Source organism: Dipodomys merriami, unplaced genomic scaffold (assembly GCF_024711535.1).
Source record: "Dipodomys merriami isolate MVZ:Mamm:240054 unplaced genomic scaffold, mDipMer1.0.p SCAF_294, whole genome shotgun sequence".
Lineage (NCBI taxonomy): Eukaryota > Metazoa > Chordata > Mammalia > Rodentia > Heteromyidae > Dipodomys > Dipodomys merriami.
In genome coordinates, this window is record NW_027204426.1 from 515,785 (window position 1) to 535,000 (window position 19,216).

At 52.2% G+C, this 19,216-nt stretch overlaps 2 protein-coding genes across 2 annotated transcripts in view; one reads left to right on the plus strand and one right to left on the minus strand.

Moving 5' to 3' along the window:
- Positions 1-9,514, minus strand: part of LOC138839126 (matrix-remodeling-associated protein 5-like) — a 33,333-nt gene extending 23,819 nt beyond the window's left edge. The window contains exons 1-4 of the mRNA XM_070038770.1: positions 9,373-9,514; positions 7,070-7,188; positions 6,455-6,516; positions 1,807-6,187 (exon numbers count right to left, since the gene is read on the minus strand). The gene's annotated coding sequence lies outside the window, so the exon portion shown is untranslated. The remainder of the gene's footprint in view (positions 1-1,806; positions 6,188-6,454; positions 6,517-7,069; positions 7,189-9,372) is intronic.
- Positions 9,466-16,198, plus strand: LOC138839127 (uncharacterized). Its single transcript, XM_070038771.1, has 4 exons — positions 9,466-9,606; positions 9,790-9,967; positions 14,136-14,371; positions 15,923-16,198. Exons 1-4 carry the CDS (start codon positions 9,466-9,468, stop codon positions 16,058-16,060), a joined length of 693 nt encoding a protein of 230 aa, XP_069894872.1. The 3' UTR covers positions 16,061-16,198.
- Positions 16,199-19,216: the final 3,018 nt, after the last annotated feature.

The following is a 19,216-nucleotide window of genomic DNA, read 5'->3' on the forward strand; positions in this document are numbered from 1 at the left end:
CGATCCTCCAGATCTCAGCCTCCTGAGCAATAAGGAAGGCTTGGCGAAGAATATGCCAACGACCGTCACCACCACAGTAACAAGAACAACAATAACAATAACCATTGTGACAATAATAATAACTATAATAACAATAGCAATGACAATAATAACCATGACAACAATAACAACTATAATAACAATAACAATGACAATAATAACAACGATAACAATAATAACCATAATACCCATAATAGTAATAACCATGGCAACAATAATAACTATAATAATAACAATGACAACAACAATAACAATAACAACCATCATGACAACAATAGCAGTAACCATAATAATAACCATCACCATAGTAACAATAACAACAATAACAATCATAACAATAACCCAAACATCATGACAACAATAACAATAATAACCACAATACCCATAATAGTAATAACCATGACAATAATGATGATCATAACCATCATATTAACAATAACAGTAACAACCATGATAGTAAAAACAACAATGTCAATAACAGTAATAATAATAACTATGATGAGAATAATAGTAATAACAATGAGGAGGAAGAAAAGGAGGAGGAGGAGGAAGAAGAGGAGGAAAAGGAGGAGGAAGAGAATGGGTTGGACCAGCCACAGGGGGCGTGGCTTCATGGATGGATGAATGGGTGGATGGATGGGTGGGTGGGTGGATGGATGGATGGGTAGATGGATGGATGGGTGGATGAATGGATGGATGGGTGGATGGATGGATGGGTGGATGGATGGATGGGTAGATGGATGGATGGGTGGATGGATGGGTGGAGGGGCAGATGGATGGATGGATGGATGGGTGGTGGATGGATGGATGGGTGGATGGATGGGTGGATGGGTGGATGGGTGGGTGGATGGGTGGATGGATGGGTGGATGGGTGGGTGGATGGGTGGGTGGATGGATGGATGGGTGGATGGATGGATGGATGGATGGGAGGATGGGTGGATGGGTGGATGGATGGATGGGTGGATGGATGGGTAGATGGATGGATGGGTGGATGGATGGATGGATGGGGAGGAAGAGGAGGAGGAGGAAGAGGAGGAGGAGGAAGAGGAGGAGGAAGAGAGGAAGAGGAGAAGGAAGAAGAGAATGAGGAGGAGGACAGGAGAAAGAGGAGGAGGAGGAAGAGGAGGATCATGACACCCTGCACCCCTAAGGTGGGTTTTCCATTACCTCTGGGACCTGGGACCCTGGTACCCCAGATTCCTGTGACCTGTGACCCCTGCACCCCCTGAACTCTGCACCCCAGGACCTTTGCTCCCTGGGCTTTTCCCCTCTGAACTTGGGGGAACCTAGGACCCAGGACCCCCGTGACAGATGCCCTCCCTCACCCCCCAGATTGGTGACCTCTGATCCCTGCACCCCTGAACTTCCCATTCCCCCTCTTCCTGACTCCCTCACCCCTGAACTTTGCACCCCAGGACCTTGGCTCCCTGATCTTGCCCATGTCCCAGGTGTCCGCCCTCCCCTGACCTCTGTCTCCCCCCTCCTTGACCTTTGAACTCCTTTGCTGGCTGCACCCCAGTACCTTTGCTCTCTGGGCCTTTGACCCCCTCTTCCCAGGAATCCTTGTGCTTTTCCCCCAATGAACTTTGGGGTCCTGGGAACCCCAGGATTGACCATGTTTCCCCCTGCATCTCCCTGACCCCTAACCTCTCCTCCTTGACCCCCAGAACCCCCAAATCCCTACACTTCCCCCTTTCCCCCCTCCCAGGATCCCCTGTACCCCAAGATCCCCTCACCCCCCTCCACCCCTCGTCCAGGCCCCCTCACCTGGTCTGTCTGTCTGTCTGTCTGTCTCTCTGTCCTGTATCTCCAGACAGCACAGCACAGCTTGCGGGCTCCTCTTTTATCCGCCCAGGCCCAGATGTCCCCACCCCGTCACGCTGCGGCCTGAGCCTCAGCTCCGCCCCACACAGCCTGGGCTGAGGGGGGGTGTCAGTGGGAAAAGGAGGGAGGGGAATCAGGGAAGAAAAAGAGGGGGTGGGGGTCGATGAGAGGGGGATGGGGAGACCATGAATCCCCCCACCAGGCCAGGCGGGGAAGGGGGGGATGCTGGGGAGGGGGAGGGAGAAACGGCCGAAGAGAAAGTTCTGGAAGGAAAGAGAGAGGAGGAGGAGGAGGAGGAGGAGGAGGAGGAGGAGGAGGAGGAGGAGGAGGAGGAGGAGGAGGAGGAGGAGGAAGAGGAGGAGGAGGAGGAGGAGGAGGAGGGGAGAGGAAGGGGAAAAGGCCGGACCTGTGGGCTGGGGGGCACAGAGCTGAGAAAGAGGGGGTGTGGGGGGGCGGGGGAGGAGGGGGGATAGACAGACAGACAGACAGAGAGGAAACGCAGCCAGAAAGACAGAGGAATGGAGTCAGAGACAGACACACAGACAGACACACAGATGGACAGAGAGAGACAGAGAGACAGAGACAGACAGACACACAGACAGGCAGATAAACAGGGACAGACACACAGACAGACAGAGAGGGAAAAATAGACAGACACAGAGAGACAGACAGAGAGATACAGACATACAAATATAGACAGACAGACAGAGACAGACAGACAGAGACAGAGAGACAGACAGACAGACAGACACAGAGAGAGATGAACAGACAGACAGACTCAGAGAGACAGAGACAGACAGAGAGAATGACAGATGGACAGAGACAGAGAGACAAAACACAGACAGAAACAGATAAACAGAGAGAGACAGAGACACAGAGAGACACACAGACAGAGATGGAGAGACAGACACAAATACAGAGAAACACAAGAGACAGACAGACACACAGAGAGGCAGATGAACAGGGACAGACACAGACAGAGAGATAAAAATAGACAGACACAGACAGACAGACAGAGAGATACAGACAAATATAGAGACAGACAGACAGAGACACACAGAGATACAGACAGATAAATATAGAGACAGACAGACAGAGACAGAGAGAGAGACAGACAGACACAGAGACAGAGAGAGAGAGATGAACAGAGACAGACATGGACAGAGAGACAGACACAGAGACAGACAGACACAGATAGACAGAGACAAACAGATACAGAGACAGACGGACACAGAGAATGACAGATGGACAGACAGAGACAGAAACAAACAGACAGAGAGAGACAGATGAACACAGACAGACAGACTCACAGACATAGACAGACAGATGGACACAGAGAGACAGAGACAAATACAGAGAAACACAAGAGACAGACAGACACACAGAGAGGTAGATGAACACGGACAGACACACAGACAGAAACAGAAAAATAGACACAGAGCGATAGGCAGAGAGATACAGACAGACAGACACAGAGAGACAGATGAACAGAGACAGACAGACAGACAGACAGAGAAATAGACAGAGAAACAGACAGAGACAGATGGACAGACAAATGGACAGACAGAGGCAGACAGAGAGACAGACAAATGGACAGACACAGAGAGACACAGAGTTAGACAGGGACAGACAGACGTACAGACAGAACCATAGAGACAGACAAACGGTAAAAGAGAAAAAAGGAGTCAGAGACAGACAGACGGATGGACAGACAGACAGAGACAAATACAGAGTGAGACATAGACAGAGAGACAAACGGACAGAGACAGATAGAGATTGAGACACACAGAGACAGACAGATGAAGACAGACAGACACACAGAGAGACCGACAGATGAACAGACAGAGACAGACACAGAAAAATACAGAGAAACACAGAGACAGACAGACAGACACACAGAGACAGATGAACAGACACAAACAGAAACAGACAGAAAAATGGAGTCAGAGACAGACAGACAGACAGACAGACAGAGACAGAAAGAGACAGAGACAGACATAGCTAGCCAGACAGACAGATGAACAGAGGCAGAGACAGACAGACAGAGACAGACAGACAGATACAGAGACAGACACACAGAGACATAGAGACAAATGGACAGAGACAGAGTGACAGACAGACTGCAAAACAGAAAGAGACACAGAGACAGACAGAAACAGAAATACAGAGACTCACAGAGACAGACAGAAAGACATAAGAAGGAAGGAGAGAAGGAGGGAAGGAAGGAAGGAAGGAGGGAAGAAGTGGAGGGAATGAAGGAAGGAGGGAACGAAGGAAGGAAGGAGTGGAGGGAACGAAGGAAGGAAGGAAGGAAGGAGGGAAGGAAGGAAGGAAGGAAGGAAGGAAGGAAGAGGAGGAAGGAAGGAAGGAAGGAAGAGGAGGAAGAGGAGGAGGTGGAGCAGCAGCAGCCACAGGGGGAGGAGGAGGCGCAGGCTTTTCCCACATCTTGGTCTCATTTCCTGCTAATTCCTTCCAGATGTTTCCAGCTTCCTCCAGGCCATGATTCATGCGGGGCCTGCAGGAGAAAAAAAGCCACAGCAGCAGAGGCTTCCAGTTTCCCTGTGCCCCTCCTCCCCCCACCCAGCTGCTGTTCCACATTGCACACAGGAAGGACTCAGCCATCAGCACCCAGCATGGGTGCTGTGGGCCCCGAGCTCGGTGCTTCTCCTAGGCCCTGGGTTGGACCAGGGAGGAAGGAAGGAAGGAAGGAAGGAAGGAAGGAAGGAAGGAAGGAAGGAAGGGAAGGATTGGAGGGAAGGAAGGAGGGAGGAAGGAAGGAGGGAAGGAAGGTGGGAAGGATTGGAGGGAAGGAAGGAAGGAGGGAAGGAGGAAAGGAAAGAAGGAGGGAAGGAGGGAAGGAAGGAAGGAAGGAGGGAAGGAGGGAAGGAAGGAAGGAAAGAAGGAAGGAGGGGAGGGAAGGAAGGAAGGAAGGAAGGAGAGGAGGGAAGGATTGTGTAAGGTCCGCTCCTGGATGGCGAGCAGACTCCACCCTCCTCGCAGCAAAGTCTCCACCCAGTACCTGGGACACCTGGAAGAGGTCACATCTGCATCCGCTGAGGTCACATCTGAATTTGATGTGGCCACACCTTTCCCCGCCCATACCCTACATAAGGCCTAACCCAGGCCCAGACGCTCTCTTGCTCTTGCTCTTGCTGCTCTCTTCTTGCTCTCTCTGTTCTATTCTAGCTCTCTCTCTGTTCTTTTCTTGCTCTCTCTCTTTCCCAGCCATGTGGAGTGCCAACCTTGCCTGGTCCCATCAGGTCTACTGAATAAGCCTAGCTCTTACCTGAATACCACGTGAGTGCTACTGTTCTTACCCCTCTCTCTGCTCTTCTCTCTCTCTTTCCTCTCTTCCCAGCTCTCTCTCTCTCTCATTCCCAGGCCTTTCCCAGCCACGTGGAGTGCCAACCTTGCCTGGTCCCAGCAGGTCTACTGAATAAACCTACCCCTTATCTGAATACCACGTGCGTGCTGGTGCGGTTCTTACTCGCCTACCTCTTTTTAAAAACCTAACAGATTGGAGACAAGGAAAGAAGGAAGAAGGGAAGGATTGGACACAGGAAAGGAAGGAGGAAAGGAAGGAAGGAGGGAAGGAAGGAAAGAAGGAAGGAAGGAAGGAAGGAAGGAAGGAAGGAAGAAGGGAAAGAGGGAATGATTGGAGAGAAGGAAGGAGGGAAGGAAGGAAGGAGGGAAGGAGGGAAGGATTAGAAAGGAAGGAGGGAAGGAAGGATGGAGGGAAGGAAGGAAGGAGGGAAGGAAGGAAGGATTGGAGGGAAGGAAGAAGGAAGGAAGAAAGGAAGGAAGGAAGGAGTGAAAGAAGGAAGGAAGGAGGGAGGGAGGGAAGGAAGGAAGGAAGAAAGAAAGGATAGAGGGAAGGAAGGAAGGATTGGAAGGAAGGAAGGAGGGAAGGATTGGAGGGAAGGAAGGAGGAAGGAAGGAAGGAAGGAGTGAAGAAAGGAAGGATTGGAGGGAAGGAAGGAGGCAGGAAGGAAGGAAGGAGGGAAGGAAGGAGGGAAGGAAGGAAGGAAGAAGGGAAGGAAGGAGGAAGGAAGGAGGAAGGAAGGAGGAAGGAAGGAAGGAAGGAAGGAAGGAGGGAAGGAAGGAAGAAAGGATGGAGGGAAGGAAGGATTGGAAGGAGGGAAGGAAGGAGGGAATTCATTCATTCATTATTCATTTCCTCCATTCCCCCTCCCCCTCCCCCCTTCCAGGAAGTGTTGGGCAGATTTCCAGGCGTTGAGAAGAGGAAGCCATTGGCTGGGTTCTGGTTGAGTCTGACACACACACAGGAAATCCATCAGCAATTTGTTCCAGAAGCTTCTAGAAGCTTGGTTGGGGTGGGGGGAAGGGAAAGACAAGACCATGCACATGAGCTAATCATCATAATAAATCAACAACAACAAGAAGAATAGTCAAGGGACCCTGGACCAGTCACCGCAAAGGATCATGGGAAGGGGTGATGTCATCATCCATCCTCAACTTCTCCCATGGAGGAGAATCCCAAGGGATGAACGCAACTGGGTCCCAGATGTTGAGGAGAATGGGGGGGGGGAGGAAATAGAAACCAGCCCCAGCCCTGGCTTCTTTCTAGAACCTTCCATGGGTTGTCCTGGAAGCGTCTCAAGTCCTTAGATCAAACAGATCCCCTGGGAAAACCTATCATCAATAGACCATGAGAGGATCAGTATCAATACCAACACCAATACCAATATCATCAATACCCTCCTTCCCTCCCCCTCTCCCCCCCAAAATCATTCCTGGGCCAAGGAAGGGGGGTGGGAGGGTTGGGGTGTGTCTGGGTGGAGGGAACGCCTGCCTGGGGAATGTGCTGAGTTATTCTGAAACCTGGAACTTTCTGGGACCTTCTGGAACCTTGGGGGAACTTTCTGGAACTTTCTGGATGGATGGATGGTGGATGGATGGGTGGATGGATGGGTGGGTGGATGGATGGAGGATCGATGGGTGGATGGATGGGTGGGTGGATGGATGGATGGGTGGATGGTGGAGGATGGATGGGTGGATGGATGGATGGGTGGATGGATAGGTGGATGGATGGATAGGTGGGTGGATGGATGAGTGGATGGATGGATGGCTGGATGGATGGGTAAATGGATGGATGGATGGGTGGATGGATGGATGGGTGGATGGATGGGTGGATGGATGGATGGATGGATGGATGGGCGGCCCCCATCATTGCTGGTCCGCTCACCTGCAGGTAGGCCAGTGCGCACAGGATCTTGGCGGGCGCGCAGGTAGCTGAGGAGTTTGCCACCAGGCACGTAGTCCATCATCCTGTACAACCAGCGGTCATCGCGCCACGTGGAGAACCTGGGATGGGGTCAGGGGGAGGGAAAGGACACACACGTGAGGTGCTAGGTGCTTGCTGATTATCCAGAGTCCCTGTGGGGAAGTGCTGGGTGCTTGGTACCTGTCCTGAGTTAGTAATAGGCAGGAGCTGAGTGCTTGGTACCTGACTCATGTAAACAGTAGGGAGGTGCTGGGTGTGAAGTCCCGTTCCTGGGTCACCATGGGGAGGTGCTGGGTGCTTAGTTCCTATCCTCGGTCTCCATGGAGAGGTGCTGAATGCTTAGGCTCAGTCCTTGTTCCCCAGGTGGTGGTGCTGGGTGCTTAGTTCCAGTTCTGGGTTACTCTAAGGAGGTGCTGGTTGCTTAGTCCCTGTCCTGGGTCATCATGGGATGGTGCTAGGTTCTCAGTACCTCCCCTGGGTCACCATGGGGAGGTGCTGGGTGCTTAGTCCCAGCCCTGGGTCATCATAGGATGGTTCTGGGTGCTTAGTCCTGGTCCTGGGTTACTCTGAGGAGGTGCTCGTTGCTTAGTCCCAGCCCTGGGTTGTCATGGGATGGTGCTGGGTGCTTGGGAATCATCCTAGGTCACTATGATGAGGTGTTGGGTGCTTAGTCCCAGCCCTGGGTTACTATGGGGTGGTGCTGGGTGCTTGGGGATCATCCTGGGGAGGTGCTGGGTGCTTAGTTCCTGTCTTGGGTCATTATGGGATGGTGCTGGGTGCTTGGGGGATATTGTGAGTCACTATGGGAAGGTGCTGGATGCTTAGTCCCCACTCTGGGTCACCATGGGGAGGTGCTGGGTGCTTAGTCCTGGCCCCGGGTCACCCTGGGATAGTGCTAGGTGCTTAGTCCCAGCCCTGGGTCATCATGGGATAATGCTGGGTGCTTAGTCCTGGCCCTGGGTCACCATGGGGAGGTGATGGGTGCTTAGTCCTGGTCCTGGGTTACCATGGAGAGGTGCTGGGTGCTTAGTCCCTGCCCTTGGTCACCATGGGGAAGTGCTGGGTACTTACTCCTGGATCTGGGGCACCATAGGGAGGTGCTAGGTGCTCAGTCCCCATCCTGAATCACTATGGGGAGGTGCTGGGTGCTCAGTCCCCATCCTGAGTCACTATGGGGAGGTGCTGGGTGCTTAGTCCCCACTTTGGGTCACCATGGGGAGGTGCTGGGTGCTCAGTCCCTGGGTCATCATGGGGAGGTGCTGGGTGCTCAGTCCCTCCCCTGGGTCATCATGGGGAGGTGCTGGGTACTTAGTCCTGCCCCTGGGTCACCATGGGGAGGTGCTGGGTGCTTAGACCTGGCCCTGGGTCACCATGGGGAGTTGCTGGGTGCTTAGTCCCCATCCTGGGTTACCATGGGGAGGTGCTGGGTGCTTAGTCCTGGCCCTAGGTCACCATGGGGAGGTGCTGGGTGCTTAGTCTTGGTCCTGGGTCACCATGGGCAGGTACTGGGGGCTTATTCCCCATCCTGGGTCACCATGGGGAGGTGCTGGGTGCTCAGTCCCCATTCTGGGTCACCATGGGGAGGTGCTGGGTGCTGAGTCCCCACTTTGGGTCACCATGGGGAGGTGCTGGGTGCTCAGTCCCTGCCCTGGGTCACCATGGAGAGGTGCTGGGTGCTCAGTCCCTGAGTCACCATGGGGAGGTGGTGGGTGCTAAGTCCCTGCCTTGGGTCACCATGGGGAGGTGCTGGGTGCTTAGTCCCCAAAGCCAGGGCACCCAACGGCCTGGTTCCTGCCAGACCACGCCCCCCAGGCCAGCCATCCAATGGCAGCACGCCCAGGCCACGCCCTCAAAGCCAGACTACACAATAGCATCACTGTTGCCAGGCCACGCCCCCCCAGGACCAGCCGCCAAATGGCCTTACTTCCAAGCCATACCCCCAAAGCCAGGACCCTCAATAGCCTAGTTCCTGCCAGGCCATGCCCCCTAGGCCCAGCGGCCCAATGGCCTTACTTCCAAGCCACGCCCCCCAGCCCAGCCGACCAATGGCATTACGTCCAGCCGCCCAATGGTGTCTTTCCAGGCCACGCCCCCAAACCCCAGCGGCCCAATGGCCTCTGTTCCAGGCCACGCCCCCCACTGACTCTCCTGTCAGCTCCACGCCCTGCAGGCCACGCCCACCGCGACGCCACGCCCATCAGAAAGCCACGCACTCCAGCGTCCCCGCCTCTTAAAGGCGCCTCGTCCCGGAGGCCTCCACGCACCGATGGTGACCCGGGGGCCGCCCGGGTCGGCGTCCTCGGGGGTCCTGCGCGCTTCCGCTTCCGCTTCCGGATCCGGACGGCGTAGTGGTGGCCATGGCGGCGGCGGCGGCGACGCTCCGCGGCCCCGCCACGGCTGCATTTCCGGGCGCGGCCGCCGGCGCTGTCGCATCGATGTCATCAGCCGGCGCCAAGACGCGGGCGCGCATGCGCGCGCTCTCGGCGGAGCGCCACTGCGCATGCACATAGGGTTAGCGGGGAAGGGGCCGAACGCTCCCAGCGGAGAGCCATTGCGCATGCGCAGAGGGTTCTTCAGCGGGGACAGGCTGAGCCGGCCTGGCGGAGCGCCATTGCGCTTGCGCACAGGGTTAGGCAGCTGGGAGGGGCTGAGCCAGCCTGCGCCAATGCGCATGCGCACAGGGTTCGTCAGCAGGGAGGGGCCTAGCGCTCCCGGCGGAGCGCCGCTGCGCATGCGTGTCCCTTGGCTGCTTGTTCCCATTGCCCTCCCGCGTGTGGACCCACGGCGCATGCGCACAGGTTGAATCGGCCGGGAGGCGCAGAGCGGACCCTGGAGGGTCGAGTTGCGCATGCGCACAGCGTGAGTCCTCCGGGAGGTGCCTAGGGGACTCCGGAGGATCGAGGTTCCGTCCGCATTGCGCATGCGCACTGGTTGAGTCGTCCGGCACCGTCCGGGCCGAGCGTGTGGTGCGTGCATGCGTGGGATTCCCTCGGTTGGTCTAGTTGGTACTGCGCATGCGTGCCACCTGGGGGGGGGAGGTCCTCCGCGCTGTACCGCGCATGCATGAGCCAGCACGCCCCGTCCCTCCCTCCCCCCCGCCCCCCCCCCCCGCCGAGCAGGAACACGCATGCGTGTGCTCCCCGGGCTCTGCGAGGTACGGATCTGCGCATGCGCGGGATTGGGCTGCGCTGCTCTGCAACGCGCATGCGCGGTTCCCAGCGACCGACAGACAGACAGACAGACACAGGGACAGTGAAACAGAGTCAGACAGACACTGGGACAGAGACAGACACACAGATGGACACAGAGAGACACAGACAGATAGATGGACACAGACAGACACAGAGAAGACAGAGACATGGGCAGGCATAGACAGACAGACACAGAATGACAGACAGAGAGACAGACAGACAGAGAGACAGACAGAGGCAGAGCCAGACAGACAGGGAATGACAGAGAGAGACAGACACAGGCCGACAGACAGACGGACAGACATAGAGCAAGACAGATAGACACTGGGACAAAGACAGACAGAGACAGACACACAGATGGACACAGAGAGAGACACAGACAGATGGACAGACAGACATAGGCAGAGACAGACACAGACACAGAGAAAGACAGACACAGAGAATGACAGACACGAAAGACAGACAGAGAATCACAGAGAGACACAGACAGACAGACAGACAGATACTGACACAGGCAGACAAAGAAAGACAGAACGAGACCCAGACAGACACAGGAGACAGAGACAGAGAGACAAAGAGACAGACAGACACAGAAGTCAGAAGTAGACTGATGACAGACAGACAGACCGAGACAGACAAAGACAGAATGAGACAGAGACAGACAGTGAGACAGACATGGACAGGCAGACCAACAGGCAGACACAGACGAGACAGACAGACAGAAAGACAGAGACAGAAGTAGACTGACAGACACAGACAGACAGACAAAGAAAGAGAGAACGAGACACAGACAGACTGACAGAGGAGACAGACAGAGACAGAGAGACAAAGACAGACAGACACAGACATGGACAGGTAGAGACACGCAGACCAACAGACAGACTGACAGAGGAGACAGACAAAGACAGAGACAGACAGACAGACAGAGACAGAGCTTGACCTACTCCATTGAGGTCAGGACTTGGTTCCAAGTCACTCAAGTGTGAAAATGTTAATCCCACCCATATTTAATCAACATCCATCCACCCATCCATCCACCCACCCATCCACCCATCTATTCACCCATCCATCCATCCATCCATCCATCCACCCATCCACCCTCTGATCCACCTATCCATCCATCCACCCATCCATCCACCTATCCATCCATCCACCCATCCATCTATCCACCCATCCATCCACCCACCCACCCATCCATCCATCCACCCATCCATCCATCCATCCACCCATCTACCCATCTATCCACCCATCCATCCATCCACCCATCCACCCATCTATCCATCCATCCATCCATCCACCCATCCACCCATCTATCCACCCATCCATCCATCCACCCATCCATCCATCCATCCACCCTCCCATCCATCCACTCATCCATCCACCCACCCATCCATCCATCCATCCACCCATCCATCCATCCTCCATTGAGATGAACACTTGGGTCCAAGTCACTCAACTGTGCAAATGTTAATCCCTTCCATATTCCATCAACAGCAGGACTTGGGTCCAACTCATTCAAGTGTGCAAATGTTAATCCCTTCCGTCTCTCCTCCATCCAGATGAGGACTTGGGTCCAACTCACTGAAGTGTGCAAACGTTAATCCCACCCATATTGTATCAGGACTTGGGTCCAAGTCACTCAAGTGTGTAAATGTTAATCCCATCCATATTCAATCAACATCCATCCACCCACCCATCCATCCACCCATCCACCCACCCATCCCCCATCCATCCATCCACCCTTCTATCCACCCATCTACCCATCCGTCTATCTGTCTGTCTGTCCATCTATGCATCCATCCCTCTGTCTATCCAGGTGTCTGTCTATCTACTCTCTGTCTGTCTGTCCATTCATGGATCCATCCATCCATCTGTCTATCCACATGTCTATCTGTCTATCTATCTACTATATCTATCCACCTATCTGTCTGTCTGTGTGTCTATCTATACATCTCTCTGTCTGTCCAACCATCCATCCATCTATCCATCTATTCATGTATCTTATTTGTGTATCTATCTATCATCTATCCATCCGTCTGTCTGTCTATCCACCTACCAGCCTGTCTGTCCATCCTTCTGTCCATCTGTCTATCCATCCATCTGTCCATCTGTCAGTCTGTCTGTCTGTCCATCCATCCATCTATCCATCTATTATCCATCTATCCATCTGTCTGTCTGTCCATCCATCCACCCATTTGTCTATCCATCTATCCATCTGTCAGTCTGTCTGTCTATCCATCTATCTGTCTGTCCATCCATCTGCCCATCTGTCTATCCATCTATCCATCTGTCAGTCTGTCCATCCATCCATCTACCCATCTATCAGTCTGTCTGTCTGTCCATCCATCCACCCATCTGTCTATCCGTCTTATCTAGCCATCTTTCAGTCTGTCTGTCCATCCATCCATCCATCTATCTAGGTATCAGTCTGTCTGTCTGTCCATCGATCCATCCATCTAGCTAGCTATCAGTCTGTCTGTCTGTCCATCCATCCACCCATCTGTCTATCCGTCTATCCATGTATCAGTCTGTCTGTCTGTCCATCCTTCCGCCCATCTGTCCATCCATCTCTCTGTCTGTCTGTCCATCCATCCACCCATCTGTCTATCCATCCATCTATCCATCTGTCAGTCTGTCTGTCTGGGTGAAGAACTCTGAAAAGGGACAAACTTTCTAGAACCAGCTCCTTTCCCCGGGCCGTTGTGTGTGTGTGTGTGTGTGTGTGTGTGTGTGTGTGTGTGTGTGTGTGTGTGTGTGTCTGTCTGTCTGTCTGTCTGTCTGTCTGTCTGTGTGTACATCCTAGACTTCACCGGTCCATCTGCCATGACCGTTGGATTCAGAACCTTCTAGAACGCGGTGCCGTCTCCACCACCCTATCTAGGACTTGCTGCCCAGTGCTCGGGACAAGATGTCATCTGCTCATACACGTGTGTGCGTGCGTGTGCGTGCATGTGGCCCGGCCGGTCGCCCTGGGAAATGCCCTGGGTCACCATGATGATGATGATGATGATGCCCGGAGTTCACATCCTTCCTGGGTCACCATGGTGATGATGATGATGATGATGATGATGATGATGATGATGATGATGATGATGATGGATGGATGGATGGATGGATGGGTGGATGAATGGATGGATGGATGGATGGGTGGGTGGATGGATGGATGGGTGGATGGATGGATGGATGGATGGTGGATGGATGGGTGGATGGATGAATTGATGGATGGATGGGTGGGTGGATGGGTGGATGGATGAATTGATGGATGGATGGGTGGGTGGATGGGTGGATGGATGGGTTGATGGATGGGTCAAAGGATGGATGGATGGATGGATAGATGAGTGGATGGGTGGGTGGATGGATGGATGGATGAATGGATGGATGGGTGGATGGATGAATGGATGGATGGGTGGCTGGCTGGGTAGATGGATGGATGATGGGTGGGTGGGTGGATGGATGAGTAGATGGATGGATGGATGGATGGATGGGTAGGTGGATGGATGAGTGGATGGATGGGTGGCTGGCTGGGTAGATGGATTGATTGATGGATTGATGGATTGATGGATGGGTGGATGGATCGGTGGATGGGTGGATGGATGGATGGATGGATGAATGGATGGATAGATAGATGGATGGATGGATGGATGAATGGATGGATAGATAGATGGATGGGTGGATGGATGGGTGGGTGGATGGATGGATGGATAGATAGACAGATGGGTGGATGGATGGGTGGATGGGTAGATGGATGGATGGATGGGTGGATGGATGGATTTGTGGATTTCCCCCCTAGGCCACCAAAGACCTAAGTTCTTCTCCTCCTGTCTCTCTGTCTCCAGGTGCAGAGAAGTTGATCCTCCACATACAGAAGCACAGCATCCCCTTCGCCCTGGCCACCAGCTCAGGGACTGAGTCCTACCAGGCCAAGACCAGCGCACACCGGGAGCTGTTCGGTGCCTTTCACCACGTGGTGCTGGGTGATGACCCCGAGGTCAAGGCCAGCAAGCCCGCCCCGGACATCTTCCTGGCCTGCGCCCACAGGTTCTCCGGACATCTTCCTGGCCTGCACCCGCAGGTTCTCTCCTCATCCCCCCCCCCCCCCCGTCAACCAGGTAAACTGAGGCCTCGGGCCTCGGGTCCACTGCATGGACCACACACAGAGAGACACACAGACAGACAGACATGGACGGATACACAGATACACAGACCAGACAGACAGACAGACAGACACAGAAACACACAGATAGACGCAGAGACGGACACAGAGACACAGATAGACACATGGACAAACCAGACAGACATGCAGACAGACAGACAGGCAGATAGACACACAGACCGACAGGCAGACAAACCAGATAGAGACACAGACACAGAGACAGACTCATAGACAGACAGACAGACAGACCACAGAGACACGGACAGACAGACACACTCCGATAGACAGACAGACACACTGACAGAGAGATAGACACACAGACACACAGACACAGAGACCAGACAGATAGACAGACAGACAGACACAAGAGATGGGACAGACACACAGATTCACAGACCTACCAGACAGACCACAGAGACACAGACAGACACACTGATAGACACACAGACAGACAGATACACACAGACAGACACACAGATACACAGACCAGGCAGACAGACAGACAGACAGAGCACAGAGACACGGACAGACAGACACACACTGATAGACAGACAGAGAGAGATAGACATACATACACAGACAGACACACAGACAGACAGACTACAGAGACACACAAATAGGCATATAGACAGACAGACGGATACAGAGACAGACACACACAGATAGACAGACACAGGGACACTTGGCCAGACACAGACAGACACACATACAGAGACAGACAGACAGACATAAGAGTCCAGACAGACAGATACACAGAACAGACCAGACAGACCGACCACAGAGACACAGACAGACAGATATAGGGACAGACAGACACACAGAGACAGACAGAGAGACACGGACAGACACACAATCACACAGACGGATGGACGGATGGAGAGACGGATGGACAGACGGCCCCAGGGGAACAGGGAGGGAGACTCCTTGGCACAGTGCTCACCTGGGCCACACCAGGCCCTGGGTGGGGGAGGCCTCGAAATCACACACAGAACATGCCAGTAGGCACGCCGTGGCTCAACGGTCATCTTCCCTCCTTCCTTCCCTCCTTCCTTCCCTCCTTCCTTCCTTCCTTCACTACTTCCTTCACTCCTTCCTTCCTTCCCTCCCTCCTTCTTTCCCTCCCTCCTTCCTTCCCTCCTTCCTTCCCTCCCTCCTTCCTTCCTTCCCTCCCTCCTTCCTTCCCTCCTTCCTTCCCTCTCTCCTTCCTTCCCTCCTTCTTTCCCTCCTTCCCTCCTTCCCTCCCTCCTTCCTTCTTTCCCTCCATCCTTCTTTCCTTCCCTCCTTCCTTCCTTCCTTCCCTCCTTCCTTCTTGTTCCTTCCCTCCATCCTTCCTTTTCATCCTTCCTTCCTTCCCTCCTTCCTTCTTTCCTTCCTTCCTTCCCCCCTTCCTTCCCTCCAACACTGGGCACCCGGCCCACCCCCCGGCCGACCTCTCACTCCGCGTGTCTCTCTCGCCCTCTGACCCCGCAGTGCCTGGTGCTGGAGGACACGCCCCACGGCATGGCGGTCGCCCAGGCAGCGGGGATGCAGGTGGTCATGGTGCCCAGCGTCCAGCTCGACCCCGAACTCAACGGCCGGGGCCACCCTGCTGCTGCCCTCCTTGGGTGACATACAACCCGAGCTCTTCAGCCTGCCCGCCTTCAACTGACCTGCGGACGGACAGACAGACAGACAGAAGGACACTGGACACAAGGCCAAGACCTGACCCATCCCAGGGCGTCCCTGACCTCTGGAAATAAAGGGAATGAACACAGGAAGTGCCTCACTGAGTCACGAGTGGATGGATGGATGGATGGGTGGGTGGATGGATGGATGGATGGATGGATGGATGGATGGGTAAATGCATGGGTGGATGGATGGGGATGGATGGGTGGATGGGTGGATGGATGGGTGGATGGATGGATGGGTGGACGGATGGATGGATGGGTGTATGGGTGGGTGTATGGATGGATGGGTGGATGGATGGGTGGATGGGTGGACTGGTGGATGGGTGGACGGATGGATAGATGGATGGGTGGATGGGTGGGTGGATGGATGGATGGGTGGATGGATGGGTGGATGGGTGGACCGGTGGATGGGTGGACGGATGGATACATGGATGGGTGGATGGGTGGGCGGATGGATGGATGGGTGGATGGATGGGTGGATGGGTGGACGGTGGATGGGGGGACCGATGGGTGGGTGATGGGTAGATGGGTGGATGGATGGATGGATGGGTGGATGGGTTGATGGATGGATGGATGAATGGATGGATGGAGGGGTGGGTGGATGGGTGGATGGATGCATGGGTGAATGGATGGATGGGTGGATGGATGGGTGGATGGATGGGTGGATGGATGGATGGATGGATGGGTGGGTGGATGGATGGGTGGATGATTGGATGGATGGGTGGATGGATGGGTGGATGGGTGGGTGGATGGGTGGATGGATGAGTGGGTGGATGGGTGGATGGATGGATGGGTGGGTGGATGGGTGATGGATGGGTGGGTGGATGGATGGCTGTTATATCCTGCCCAGGCCCCTCCTCTCCCCCTCTGCCTGTGGGATTTGTTCCATTTGGTTTTGTGTCCTCTGGTGCTGCAGATGGTGGGTGATCAGCCTTGGGTCTAAAAATATCAGGCTGTGCTGAGAATAGCTTAGTCTCTTGCTCTTCAAGGCCAGGGTGGGGCTGAGGGCTGGGAATCAACTGGGTCAAGGTGAGAATAAGAGCAATAACAGTATTAACAACAACAATGACATGAATAACAATAGCAATAATAACAACAATCATAGTATGAGTAACAATAACAGCGATCATAACTATAACAATAACAATCACACATCATCCATAACAAGAACAGTAACAATGGGAACAACAACAATCACAGCAATCATAGCAATAACAATAACAATAATAGCCATTATAACAACCAAATAACAATAACAATGACATTAATAAGAGTAACAATAACAATAGAAGCAATAATAGCAATAACCAGAGTAATAGTAGCCATAATAACAATAACTATAACAATAACAATAATAAGTTCAATAACATCGATAATGATAACAGTAACAATAACAGTAACAATAGCAATAATAACAATAACAGTAACAGTAATAACAATTACAGCAAGAATCACAATAACAGCAAAACAATAGTGATAAGAACAAAGACAACATCAATCACCATGACAGTAACAATAGTAACAATAATAATAACCATAACAGTAATCATAAAAGTAAGAGCAATAACAGCAATAATAATAATAGCAGTAATAACAGCAATCACAGTAATAATAGTCATAATAACAATAACATTAACAACAAACAATAAGAACAATAACAATAAGTATTAACAATTACAATTCCAACAACAGCAATAACCATAATAGTAAGATCAATAGAAAGCCCACCGATTGGGAGAAGATCTTTACTAGCCATACAATGGACAAGGGTCTCATATCTAAAATATACTTGGAACTCAAAAAATTAAACCACCCAACAACAAATCCTCAAAGAAACAACTGCCCAATAAATAAGTGGGCGAAAGACTTAAAGAGAAGCTTCTCTGAAGAAGAAAGAAGGATGGCCAATAGACACATGAAGAAATGTTCAACATCCCTAGCCATAAAAGAAATGCAAATCAAAACAACATTGAGATATCACCTCACTCCAGTTAGAACAGCAAAAATCAAGAACTCTAATAACAACAGATGCTGGAGGGGATGTGGACTGAAAGGAACCTTACTTCATTGTTGGTGGGAATGTAAACTTGTTCAACCACTTTGGAAAGCAGTATGGAGTTTCCTCAAAAGACTTCACATAGATCTCCCCTATGATCCAGCAATCCCACTTTTGGGCATTTACCCAAATGTTTACAAACAAGACCACACTAAAGCTACCAGCACAACTATGTTTATTGCAGCATTATTTACCATAGCTAAGATATGGAACCAACCCAGATGCCCCTCAGTAGATGAATGGATCAAGAAAATGTGGTATATATACACAATGGAATTCTATGCCTCCATCAGAAAGAATGACATTTCCCCATTTGTTAGGAAATGGAAAGGTTTGGAAAAAATTATATTAAGTGAAGTAAGCCAGGCCCAAAGAAGCATAGGTCCCATGGTTTCCCTTATTTGCAATATCTAGTATAGGTATGAGTCAAGCGGAAAAGGCCAGATAATGTGATGTTAGGAAAATGAAACCTTAAATATGTATTTTAATGTTTTCGTTTCTTTCATGCATGTGTTTCTAATGCATTTATAAGATTATTTCTTTGTTGCTTTGTATGTCCCTCCCCCACAGTGTAACCCCCGCTTTCACTATATTTGATGTTAGTATAACATGTGGAGGAGATGGGGACAAACAAGTCGTTTAAGGATTCAGGTGGACCTGTTGCAACAATGAGAAGTACAAAATGTCATGTCAAAACCAGCTTTACAATTTCGGTGTGGGGGGGGAGGGGGGTATAATTGGGTGGGGGGAGGGGGGTAAAATTGGGTGGGGGGAGGGGGGAGACGGGGAAGGGAAGTGAAGGGTAAACAAAGGAGGAGGCTGCAATGCTTGGTAAGAAATGTATGCATTATCCTGCCCATGTAATTGTTGCCCCTCTGTACAGTATGTTCTCAAATAAAATAAAATACAATTATAAAAAAAAAATTACAATTCCAACAACAGCAATAACCATAATAGTAATAACAATAGTAACAAGAACAATAACAGTAACAACAAAAATAATACCATTCCATCCATCCATCCACCCATCCACCCACCCAT